This window comes from Chelonoidis abingdonii, chromosome 2 (assembly GCF_003597395.2).
Source record: "Chelonoidis abingdonii isolate Lonesome George chromosome 2, CheloAbing_2.0, whole genome shotgun sequence".
In the NCBI taxonomy this organism is placed as follows: Eukaryota; Metazoa; Chordata; order Testudines; family Testudinidae; genus Chelonoidis; species Chelonoidis abingdonii.
Window position 1 is genome coordinate 122,464,067 of NC_133770.1, and position 13,218 is coordinate 122,477,284.

The 13,218-nt window shown below is 39.5% G+C and overlaps 1 protein-coding gene across 2 annotated transcripts in view; it reads right to left on the minus strand.

Moving 5' to 3' along the window:
- The window catches only part of LOC116823400 (uncharacterized), a 64,241-nt gene that overhangs the window by 25,712 nt on the left and 25,311 nt on the right, over positions 1-13,218 (minus strand). Inside the window, exons 8-9 of one of the 2 annotated variants that reach the window (XM_032777889.2) lie at positions 11,942-12,064; positions 604-646 (exon numbers count right to left, since the gene is read on the minus strand). In XM_032777889.2, coding sequence (XP_032633780.1) covers positions 604-646; positions 11,942-12,064 — 166 coding nt within the window. The remainder of the gene's footprint in view (positions 1-603; positions 647-11,941; positions 12,065-13,218) is intronic. The other variant, XM_032777891.2, reaches the window with a different exon arrangement.

A 13,218-nucleotide genomic window follows, 5' to 3' on the forward strand; every position in this document is an offset into this window, starting at 1 on the left:
TGACGACATTTACCCAGAACCACTCACGACAATGATTTTTGCCCCATCAGGCACTGGGATCTCAATCCAGAATTCCAAGGGACGGGGGAGACTGCGGGAACTATGGGATAGCTACGGAATAGCTACCCAGTGCAACGCTCCAGAAATCGACGCTAGCCTCGGACCATGGACGCACACAGCCGAATTAATGCGCTTAGTGTGGCCGCGGGCACTCGACTTTATACAATCTGTTTTACAAAACCAGTTTATGTAAAATCGGAATAATCCCGTAGTGCAGACATACCCTAATGTCTGGTCTCCACACACACTTGCATCAAAATAACTAAACTGGCTTTAATTCATACCTTTTGTTATTTCTGTACAAGTCTGTGTGTGAACACTTATTTTGGAATAACAGTGTCCTATTTCAATTTTGCTTATGTCGTTTTTTCACTCAGCATTTTGCAAGTCTAGACATGTAGCAAACAACAGTAACACACTCTAAACTAGCAAACAACTCTAACAGTGCATGTTCAGGCAAAACTCCCTTTGAAGTCAATAGACCTTGCATCCAAGTCAAGATTGCAGGATTTAATCTTATATAAACATACAGAGAACACTTACATTCTTGCCATTTTCTCTTCATAACAGGAGGATCCGTTACAACCTAAACATAAAGCCCATTTATGTTAGCACAACCTTTTTAAAGAAACATTTGGTTAAACATCTAACTAACCATCCTTTGTCAGTTCATTTACCATCTCTGACCACAGATCCAAACTGAAGTCCAGCTGTCAGGATACCAGTTATGTATCTCCCATTGCAATACATACATGTTGGAGGTAGGAAAACTAGATAAAGTAGATGCAGGTATTGGACTCAAAGTAAACAATCCAGTGGATTTAAGTGATTTGTGCACCTGCCTTGCTTTTTAAACTTATTCCTTACAAAAACAAGGTGCAGGAACAACAGAGAATCTTAAAGGAGGCAGAGATATCTCCCACAAAACAAAGAATTCCTACTGCTATGCTCAAACAAATGAAGGTTACCTACTTGTAAACAGAGTTCTTAGAGATGGACTCCACATATTCCCTTTCATGGGATGCACTAGCCATATGTAGCTCAGATGGAGGAATCTAATTAGCAGTGTGCAGTGTTGTAGCCATGTTGTTCCCAGGATATTAGACAGACAAGATGGGTGAAGTAATATCTTTTATTGAGCCAACTTCTGTTAGTCAGAGAGACAAGCTTCCAAACTTACACAGAGCTCTTCTGAATACAATAAAATATATTATTTCTCTTACCTTGTGTCTCTAATTAACTGTGTCCATTAGAGCATTCGTGCACCCCTTCTCCCACCGCCTATCCATTCCTGAATGTTCAAAGGACCTCAGCTCCTAGCCACAACTTGCTCAATTCTGTTATACTTACAACTCTGAGGAAGAGGAGAAGGTAGGTTGAGAGTATAAGTATTCTGAGTCCATCTCAATCCGATTATAAGTAAATAACCTTCATTTCGCCTTCAAATTGCCTCTGCATATTTCCATTCACAAGACAGACTGGCAAGTATAAAAGCAGGTTGGACAAGGGGAATTAATTGAAAATTGATTGGAGAACCGCTGTGCTGAATTGAACATCTGATCTAGACTCTACTAAACATTACTTATTGGAGTTCCACACACACATTTAGGTCTAACTAGCAGCTCTGCAAATCTCTAGAATTGGAATGTATCTGAGGTGTGCTGTTGAAGCTGCCTTAGCTCTAGTAGAGTATGATCTTACCACTTCAGGGAGAGAAATGACAATGACCTATATGTAGGGCCCTAATAAATTTGTGGTCCATTTTGGTCAATTTCATGGTCATAGGATTTTAAAAATCGTAAATTTCATGATTTCAGCTACTTACATTTGAAATTTCACAGTGTTGTAACTGTGGGGACCTGATACAAAAAGGAGTTTGGGGGGAGGGGGTCACAAGGTTATTGTAGTGGGGTTGCGGTTCTGCCACGCTTACTTCTGTGCTGCTGCTGGCAGGGCACTGCCTTCAGAGCTGGGCGCCCAGCCAACAGTCGCCATTCTCCAGCCACCCAGCTCTGAAGGCAGCACAGAAGTAAGGGTGGCAATACCGCAACACCCTAAAATAACCTTGCATCTGCCTGCAACTCCCTTTTGGGTCAGGACCCCCAATTTGAGAAATGCTGGTCTCCCCTGTGAAATCTTATAGTACAGGGTAAAAGCACACACAAAAGACCAGATTTCACGGTCCATGATGTGTTTTTCATGGCTGCGAATTGGATAGGGCGCTCTCTATATGCTTCTAAGATGCAGGATTTAATCCATTTCAATAAAGATAGGGAATACAGTGCCTGACTCTTTTTGTTATCAGCTTAAGAAATGTATAGTTCTGATGAACATCTAAAATTGCTTAGTCTTATTCTAAACAGTAGGCCAGGCTCTCTTAATATCTAAAGTATGTAATTTAGCTTCTCAGGTAAAATAACAGATTGGTTAATGTGCAAGTCTCTGACTTCTTTAGAAAGTAATTTGGGGTGAGGTACTCCATGAAAGACTACAAATGGAGAGTTTGTCATAAATATATGTAATTCAGTTATTCATCTTGCATATGTAATTGCAAATACAAAAGCTGTTTGAATAGATAAATAGTATAAAGAAGGGTATGAACAGTTGTTTCATTAATTTCATTAAAACTACATTGAGGTCGCAAAATGGGAGTTGGAGTTTTCACAGGAAGGTTTCCTACTGAAATTTTTTTGACTAACTCAAGCAAACACTGCTTTATTATTAACCTTAGAGTGAAAGGTTGATACGGCTGAAAGGTGAATCTTAATCAAAGAAAGACAGTCCTGATATCTTATGCTGGAGCAAGTACAAACTGATTTGAGGCACATGCAGGGGCTATGTAACTGTCATTTGCCCAAATAATGCATCTTTTCCGTATTTTTCTAGAATTCTCTAGAACATTCTGAACAGTTGCCAAATTAGAAAGCTACTGCCTGTGCTAGGAAATGCACCGCACTCAGGTGATATACTCTGTTATGCTGTTGAGTTGGTAGATCAGGAACAATTAGAAGTCTATTGTACAACCCTTCTGTAAACCATTGTTGCCTGGGTAAAGCAGGTATAATCAATATCTTGGTTTTTATCTTGTTTTATTTTCCATATAACTCTAACAATAATATTAGAGGAAAGACCTACCCTGGCTGTATGATACAAGGAATACATTGGAAATCAAGTGGTCTCTTCCTGCCCTGAAACAAAACATTTGACCTTTTGTGTTGCGCTTAGTTGTACTGACTAATATGCGTTGGCTGACATACATGTATATTAAGCATTAAGTACACACATTAATCGTTAATATAAACAGCTATATAGCCCAAATTAATCTATACTTTTGTTATAATCCTGTTCATTGATGTCAAGTATACCATGACATCTTGTATCAGCTGAGGTAAGCTTTGGCTTAAGTAGATAGAAAACTATCAGTACCAGGACATAATTGTTTCCCCATAGCAACAGAAAGGGAGTTACCCTCATACACCTATTTATCTTGGTACAGGCCTAGCAGGTGTCTTCACACCCCTTAGTACCTGAAATGCATGTATCCAGAACAAAGATAAGGGTGTATCATGATCTAGAATGCATGTTAGTTTCAGAACAAAGATACAGGGTACACACCACGGTACCAGAATAATAAGATAAAAACTAACTGGTTGAATCTAGTTTCAAATGACAAATATGGTACTTTTTACTGGTAAACAAAGTACAAAAAGATGGCTTCAGAGGTGCAACTTTGGCAGCATACCTTCTGCACAAGGTGAATGTAACATCACTGACCGCAATGGACTGCTTTTCAGAGACTGGAATCATATAGAACCTCTTTCCTGTACTATATTAATAAACCTGACTTGCACTGGTTATTTGATCTCTTGAGCACATTTCAAAATAAACCAAAGTTCGGTCAAGCAACTGACTTCAATTTATCAACAGATTCAATGAGGTCTAACTATGCTGGCCCCAGCATGTGAATATTTCCTGTATCACATGGTTGTCCACTTGAGCTCTGCTTAATTGGTCTGCCAGATTGTTGTTCTTCTGAGGTTAAGTATATCACTACGGGATATTATCTTATGGAGGATGCAACATTCCCACAACCACTTCATCTCTTGGCACAGTTGAGAAGAGTGTTCACTTCCTTGCTTCTTCAAGGAAAACATTCCAGTGGTATTGTCTGTGGTCACCTGAACTACTTTGGGCACTGAAAGCATTCATGCCTCACCTTCCACACATTGGATTGCTCTGCATTCCAGTTAGTTTAAATGCAACCTTTTCTTCAGGGAATTCCTACATCCTCGAGCCATGAGCTTGCTGCAATGAGTGTGCCAGACTATATTAGATACATCTATAGTCACTGTTGCAGATGAAAGAGGAAGGTTGAATGGTATACCCCAGCAGACATTCTGGGGCTTGGATTCACCAATCTAGGAACAATAACATGTGTCTGGGAATGAGAAGTTTTCAGTTCATACTGTCTGTGCCTTGTCTGTAATTGGCCGATAACCAGTATTGTATTATTTTTAATTTGAAACAAGCAAAAGGGGTGATATATGTTGTAGAAGCTAACACTCCCATACATTTGAGATAAGAGTACAATTTGAGAGGGTACTTGGTGAGTAGTTTCTATGGAGGATGTCATATACTGGAATTCACCCTGTGGTAATAGTACTCTGTTTATCTGTGAGTCCAAGATGATTCCTATGAAGTGAATTCTCTGAAAAGGTCATAAAAGTGATTTATTCTGGTTTATCAGGAAATCTAGACTTCTGAAGAGGGTACATGTACAGTTGACAGCTTTGGAAAGATGATCCTTCAATGGTGCTTTTTTTAGCCAGTTATTTGCATAAGGGAATGCATGAATACTGTCTCTCCTGAGATGAGTTGCTACTGCTGACATTTTGTGAACACGTTGCCTAGCCCATTCCCAGCAAGCGTATATTGTCTTTTTTGTATATGTAATTGCCTATTCATTTCTTTAAGTAGCACGTTGCTTGTTTGGGGGCTTTTCCAGGGGGGTGGCATCTGCTTTGTTTGTTTGTTTGTTTTTTTAAATTTCCTGTTGGAGAGCATGATTGGCTACCGGTTGCGCAATCTGCTTTTTAAAAAAAAAAAAAAAAAAGCTTTAAAAGGGTGCTCGCAGAAATGGGCCGCCTCCACTACAAATTGAAGAGATTTGTGACATATGTTTCTTATAGTGATGTGAAAAAAGACATTTTTCAAATCAAGGGTTGCAAAACAATCTTTTGGAGAAAGGGAAGGAATAACAGAAGCAAAGGTTAAGAAACCCCTACCTCTGTAGTTGTAGAACAGGTTTTCCATGGCTATTTTGATTAGAGCCGGAACCTCTGATCTTAACAAGTTATTGTTGGAGGGGTTCCTGAACGAGAACTGGGAGGGTGGGTTGGAAGGGGGAAGATTTTTGAATACCCATTGGCAATAATTTTTAAGATCTATCTGTCTGTGGTTATGGAAGCCCAACAATAGAAATAATGTCAGTCACAGTCTTCAAGGGGAGGGAGAGTAAGACTGATTGAGGACAGTGGCACAGTGTGTCAAAATATGTGGCCTAAGGTTTCATGTTGTATTTGCCAAAGATATTTGGTTTGCCTTTAAACCTGGGTTTGAAATTAATCCTCCTTTGTTGAGATTGTTGAAGATATTGCAGTTGGTAATAATGTCTTCTCTGTGTTGGAAAAGCAGATAAGAAGGGTGTTGTCTTTGGTACCTAAATACTCCTGGTCTTCTCTTGGGTGGCTGATAAATGCCCAAAGATATTGCTGAACGTCTTGTTTCTTTGCTCTTCTCCAGAATCTTACCTGTCCTGGTACTAAACAGACTTTCTTCCTCAAGGGGAAGGACCTTCACTTGGCTTTAGTTTCTGGGGGTAAATCTAATGATTTGAGCCATGCATATCTTTGGGGAGAAGTTACAGCTGCTGCAGCCCTACCTGCAGAGTTTAAGGAATCAGATCCTATCATAGCTTCCTACTCAGATTTGAACCTTAGCGTTCATAAATTGAAAAGCTAGCATGAAACCTCTAAGCTTAATTACCAGCTTGGATCTGATATCGCTGCCACCAGCCAAAAATTCCAGTGTTTTGGCTCACTCTGGTCTCCCCAAACCTTCCCTGGGGGACCCCAAGACTCAGAGGCCCTGAGTCTCACACCAAAGGGAAAACAACCTCCTCCCCTTGTCTCCTCTTTATCTCATCCCCCAGCACCCCTCCCTGGGTTTCCTGGGCGATACTGCCTTAACTCCTTGAATGCAAAAACAGAGAGGGCAATTTACCTCCCCCGCCTCCTTCTTCCCTGAGGCTGCACGTTTCCACCTCATACCTCTAACACAAAGAGAATTTCCCTTCCCCTTTGTTCTTTAGCCCTACCAGAGGAAACTCACAGGTTCTTAAAAAGAAAGCTTTATATAAAAAAGAAAGAAAACACATAAACATTGATCTCTGCATCAAAGTGGCAATACAACCGGGCTTATTGCTTATAAAGGAATATATGGATTAACAGCCTTATTCAAAAGAAATACAATTTTAACATTCCAGCAAACTACACACATGTAAATTACAAAAACAATATAAAAACCTATATTGTCTTATACCTGTACTTACAACTGGGAAACAGAAGATTAGAAGCTTGAATATAGAAAGATCCCTCTCATAGCTGAGAGACAGACAAAAGACACAGACACAAACATTCCCTCCTTGAGCTTTTAAAAATCTTGTTTCCTGATTGGTCCTCTGGTCACGTGTTTGGTTCCCTTTGTTAACCCTTTACAGGTGAAAGAAACATTAACCCTTAGCTATCTGTTTATGACAGATGCTCTCACAGCATGCTTTGATACTTGCTGTCCCTCTGTGACAATAGCATAAGCAAGTTTCTTTTGTTCCACTAGTAACACTAAAGTAAAAACCAACATCATCTCCCAGAGAAACTATTACTAACAAGCTATAATAGCCTGATAATTTGCAACTCTTAGGCTCAGTGCAGAAGAGGAGACAATTCTTCCTTCCTAGGACATCCATTTTCTTCCAGTTCCCTTCAGGGAGTAGATCGATCTAAGCCATCTTTAGAACTTTGAACAGCCACCTCTAATTTCAAGGAATCTGGAGACAAGTGAGTATGAAAATAAAAACCCCTCCTGGGGTAAAATATAATTTGCCTTTCTTCTTGGACATTGGTTGAACTGATGAAGGATCTGCCTATATTAATTTAATAGGTTGAAGAAGTCCATCTAGAGTTGGTAATGATGTTTTACAGAAGAGAACCCAGATATCAGAGACTGGGTTGCAGTTTCTTCCATCAAAGCGGTTGGCAGTTTAAGTGTAGATGCCATTCTCTGAACCAACTCCTGAAATGTTATTCCATCCTCCAGTGGAAAAGCCACTGAGAAGACCCCCTACATTCCCACTTGGTGATGTCTGAATGTCTGTCCCAGGATTCAGTTCACAAAAATCTTGGAGAGAGACTTGTTCTTCCTCTGACAAAGAATCATGCAACATAGCAGAGATTTCTCCTTCCTTGCTTAATGTTATTGGAGCCAGCATCCTCTTATCAGTAGAAATAAAAGGAGTTGCTCACTATATCTTGTGCTGCAAATCCTGTTAGCAACATGGAACTGTCCAATACAACCATCTAGGCCCCGGGATCATTCCCCAGTAATGTCTGTAAGTCTATGTTATGGTTCAGACCATAATATGGTCCACCATAAAGGTCTGCTGGAAATGGCTGAGAACCCAAATACTTTCTACTAATTGGTAAGCAGACTGAAGAAAACACCTGTTGCTCTGATCTGTCATCAGGTCTTTGATCCAATGCCCATCTGATTAGTAACAGAGAAGAGAAGAGTGGACCCAATATCAGATAGAGAAGCTTGCTAGAGGAACCTGACGGTATTTTGGGGAGTAGAAGGGGAAGTGTCCCGTACTGTTCCTCTACCTTCCTTTTCTCTGTTACATTCAATTCTAGAGAGCTCCTTCTCTTCCAAAGTTCATTTTCTGGATCTGATCAGATTGGCTTTTCTCACAAAGTCCTTTTCCACTGAAATCTCTCTCTTCCTAGATTTCTTGTCTAAGGAACTTCTTAGAAGTCTGAGCTGATGATGAGAGGTGGAGGCACAGGATGTCAATGAAGACATCTAATATGATGTTTAGCCTTGTCCCTCAATACATCTCATGACAAGGCTGGTCTATGCCAGTTTTTGGTGTCAACCATATTATCTGATCAAGTAGGCTTCACCTGCAAGCACCTCTTGAAGGAGTACTGCTTGCGGCCTATTTTATCTGTCTTTCTTAGATCTCAAGGTAAAAGTGCTGCAGATAGCACATATGGAGGTCAAATTTCCTTCTCTGAGGCACCATGGCACCATGTATGCATACACAATGCTCAGAAAACTGAAGAGCAGGAGGCACACTGTTTAAAATATGTTTCTTGGCCCTTGGATCTGTCATAATCACAGGTCAAAGCCAATGCCTCAACACTACTATACTATCTACTAACTTACTTACTGATATTGTAAAAACTTATTCTTAGTAACTCTAAAACATAACTTCTATCTAAAATTAACAACTAGTAAGTAACTAAGCACTATCTAATGGTAGGATCAAGGCACAAAGTCTGGAGCGGTTCTTTATCTCTCACATCCCCTTTTATAACCTCACCCCTAGACTATTCAGGAACAGGGCTGGGGCAAGGAATGGACGGGTACATGAGCACTCCAACGGACACTAGTTAAGTTAACTAATTAAGTTCCACCACTGGAGCCGCAGGCAGCCGGTGCATCCCATGAGTGGAAAAATGTAAACACCACTTGAAGGACAAGAATTACAAGTAAAATATACAATCTAGAGTCTCTGAATGAACTGGATTAAGTATGCCTGCATGAAAACAACTTGGCAGTTGTGCTCTTTCCAGCAAAATTCCATACATAATAACATTTTCTACGTTACAGTTTCAGTCAGATATTTTACAGGAGAAAGTTAACAATTAAAAACAAGAGTGACTCAAATGAGGATTCAATGAATAATTCCTCTTATTCCCTTTTTGCTTGTCAAAATAAGGTAAACTGATGCAATTATTCACTTTTCAGACCAAATCAGCTCTTCATGGATACCACTAACAGCACAGACTAATTTTCAGTAAGTTCGTAGCACACATTTGCTGAATGGGTACGTGTAAATCTATGATTTGTGCATACATGTCACTAGACAGACACGTGTGGCAAATCAGGGATTTGAATGCAAACGTTTTAATATCACATATGCAAACACATCCCATTACTGTTCACTTCTAACCTTACTGAAAGCAGTTCCTGCATTATTTCTTTAGATTTTGGACTCCACACCAGAGGACTCTCATACAAAGTTCTGGATGCCCTTGATATATATTTAAAAATTCTAGACTGTAGGAGATATACAGTAAAAATCAACTAAAGCAGTACTTCATCCTTCCACTGTACCACACCTCATTTAGTCACAAGTCATGTGACCAACGCAGCTTAAGACATGTGCCACACTTTCACAGACAAATTCCACCCTCAACTGCCTCCACCAAAGGTTGTTCAAATAGAAGGGCTCTGCGGCATGCCCACCAAGCCAGCAAAGTCACACTTTTTTCAGAGCCTGGGGAGCAGAACATTTCAAAGGAAAGGAGCTAGCATCCCTTTGCCTTTTATTAAAAAAAACGGGATCAAGCTCCTGTGCTGATCACAACTGTGACAGTATTGCACAAGGAGAAAGGTCGTCTCTCTCAATGAGACAAGTCCAGCGCAGTTTATATTAACCCACACCAACTCCATCTGAAAACCAACAGACTACCAATGCAAATCTTGGAGAACTGTTAACAGATGCTGCCATCAAGAAGTACTGCTTAACAAGCAGGCTGCGGCATTCTGCACCAGTTTAAGTTAGTTTAAGATAGATTTACGGTGTAGCCCCACACAGAGTACACTGCAATAATCAAGTTTCAAGGTGACAAAGGCATGTAGTACAGTAGCAAGGTACATACTGAAGACGAACAGCTGCAATCACCTGGCCAGACAGCTGGCAAAAAACATTCTTGTACACTGCTGCAATGTGATCCTCCAACAGTAAAAGGGGATCCGATATCACCCTCAGATAGAGATATCACCTTTGTGATATCTTTGATGCTTCCTCATATCTACAAGCATCACCTCAGTCTGAACTGTCTGGACTGAATTTCAGCCACCTAGCTCTCATCCATTACCCAATTTCTCTGAAAAACCAAGCTAGACATTTTTTAGCACTGGCTGGATCAAGTGGAATGGATATAAGCTCAGTGTCATCAACATACTGAACACATAATAGGACATGCTTCTTCATTAATCTTCCTAGCAGCCCCATGTACCTGTTGAACAGAAGAGGAAACAAGATGGAATCCTGTGGAACTCCATAAAACAGTGCTCTTAGGATGTAGGAACAATTGCCTCGCACCAGTCTCTAGGAACACTCTGCAAGGAAAGAACTGTACCAAAGGCTGCCGGTAGACCTAACAATATCAGCATGCACAGTTGGTCTTAATTCAGCACCAAGAAGAGATCATCTGCTAATGCTGCCGGTGCTGATTATGTCCCATACCCAAGTCTGTGGCAAGACACAAGGTATCTAACGACTTAGCATTGTCTTGCCACTCCCTTCTCTATAATTATACCTAGAAATAGGTAAAGATGTAATACTGGTCTATAATTAACCAAAAATAGTTGGTTTCCTGGGTAAAAACCTGCAACAGTTTTCTTAAGAGAAGTCAGCACTTCCCCTTCCTACTGGAGGCAGTGAATCTCCACCAGTAAAGGAGCCACTATTTCCCCAAAGAGGACAATGGTACAAATAACAGTTTGTGGGAGAAAATTGTCTCAACACCTTCAGTACCTCAGTGACAGTCACTGGCCTAAATTCAACCACAGTGTAGCATGTTACACCACTATGACAATATAGCCATTAATATAAATATTGAGTAGCATGTTGTATTCCAGGGGTAGGCAACCTGCGGCACACAAGCTGATTGTCAGTCGTACTCATACTGCCCGGGTCCTGGCCACCGGTCCGGGGGGCTCTAATTTTAATTTAATTTTAAATGAAGCTTCTTAAATGTTTTAAAACCCTTATTTACTTTACATACAACAACAGTTTAATTATATATTATAGACTTATAAAAAGAGACCTTCTAAAAACATTAAAATGTATTACTGGCACGTGAAACCTTAGAGTGAATAAATGAAGACTCGGCACACCACTTCTGAAAGGCTGCCAACCCCTGTTGTATTCTGTTTGCTCATGTGCATGGGATTCTTTAGAACAATTATGAAGATTTATGGCAAGCAATCAAAAGCATCTCAATAAGAATAAGTCAATTTTGCCATATGTAAAATATGCTTTTGTTTGAACGTAGCATGTGGAAGTTATGCTACCTAGTTGTGATAGCGCATAAGATGCAGAAATTTACCGTAGGATTCTTTCTCCTGTAAAATGTATATTGTTCATGACAGCATGTTTCTCACTGTTGCTAAAACAGGGAAACTCCCCATTCTCCATTTTACTAGCTAAAGGAGGACTGACCAATATACACTTTTGTTATAGTGTACTACAAGGTGATTAATATAACTTCTGTGAACTTCTGATGGGGCATACATTTATATAAAAAAACTGATTATGCATGTTTAACAATAAAAAACAGAAAACTAGACCCAAAATAACATTTTAAGAATGAACAGAGCATTTATAGTGTAGGCAGTAATTTACAAAGTTAATAAGAGGGCTGGGTCCACCGTCCCATAAATAAAAGATGACATCAGTATTTTTTACAAACACATAGGCATTTGGGAAGGAATACACATAGGCACTGAAGTTCTTTTTTTTAAAAATTACCTTTATTTGTTTTCTTCCCTCCTTCTTTTCAATAACTGCAGCAACTTGTTTAAGCCTTCTGTTCAGTTCTGAACCTCGACCTCTAATTTCATCAGATTCCACTATCTCAGGATAATGTTTTGTCTAGAAATAAAAATGCCACCCACTCTATTAATCCAGACTTTCTTAATGACAAAACACAGTGTCAAATTTCCTTTTTTCTCCCCTTTGGCAATACGAGCAGTTATGTACAATAAAGTATCTATTTTCTTCTATTTGGATTAAATTACAAGCAAAAATCAGAAGCAATGATCACCAGTGAAGGAAAGCTAGGTCAGTAATTAGAGTGCTAGTTTGGGAGTCAGAATACCCTCAATTCCCTACTCTGCCACAGACTTCTCACTGACCTTGAGCAAATCTCTTGATCTCTGTGCCTGTACCTCACCTGTAAAAAGGGGATAATAGTATTTCCCTACCTTACAAGAGCATTGTGAAGATAAATATATAAAAGATTGTGAGGTGCTCGGATACTACAGCAATGAGTACTTTATATAGTTACAGTTGCCATGCCAATGCTTCTTTTTCAACTGTTTATAATTGACAACTGTCTATTATTTAAATCTAAATAAAAAAATAACCTTTAAGGTTAAATATTCCACACTTAGTCTCTGACTCAGGCTATTTTTTAGTCTGAGCAAGTACAGCACATATGCTTTCAAAAATGAGTTCAGCAAGAAATACAGAGTTTTGCCAATCTTTTTAAAAAATAGCTGTAGCAATTCAGAGATTTGAAAGTGGAAAAGTCCTGAAGACACAGCTGCCCTTTTCCCTGGGGAAATCTTTTCAGATTTGGGTAAATTATAAGTCAGGCAAAAATCGCCATTTGCACATAGACAACGGAACTTTTTGAACACATTTTAAGAAAACAAAACTGAATTTATAATTTTCTATTTTCTAACATACTTTGATGATAAAAGCAGAATTTTTACACCATGAGAAATTAATGATTTACTGAGAAACTATGCTTTAAATGGTGGAAAGGAAATTCTGCAGGGCCTGTGAAGTGCAGAATCATCAAACAAATCCATAAATTATGATAGATTTTAACTGTGCCACTGCCCCCTAGGCATGCCCACAGCAGCAAAATTATTTTTATTATACCTGCACCTATCAAGTGTATTCCAAATATCCCTTCGGTGCTGAAATTTACAGATCGCTGCCAAATCTCTGAACAATTTATCAATATTAAAAAACCCGGGTGGGGGGGAGAAGAGGGAGAGAAGAAGGGGAATCTATGT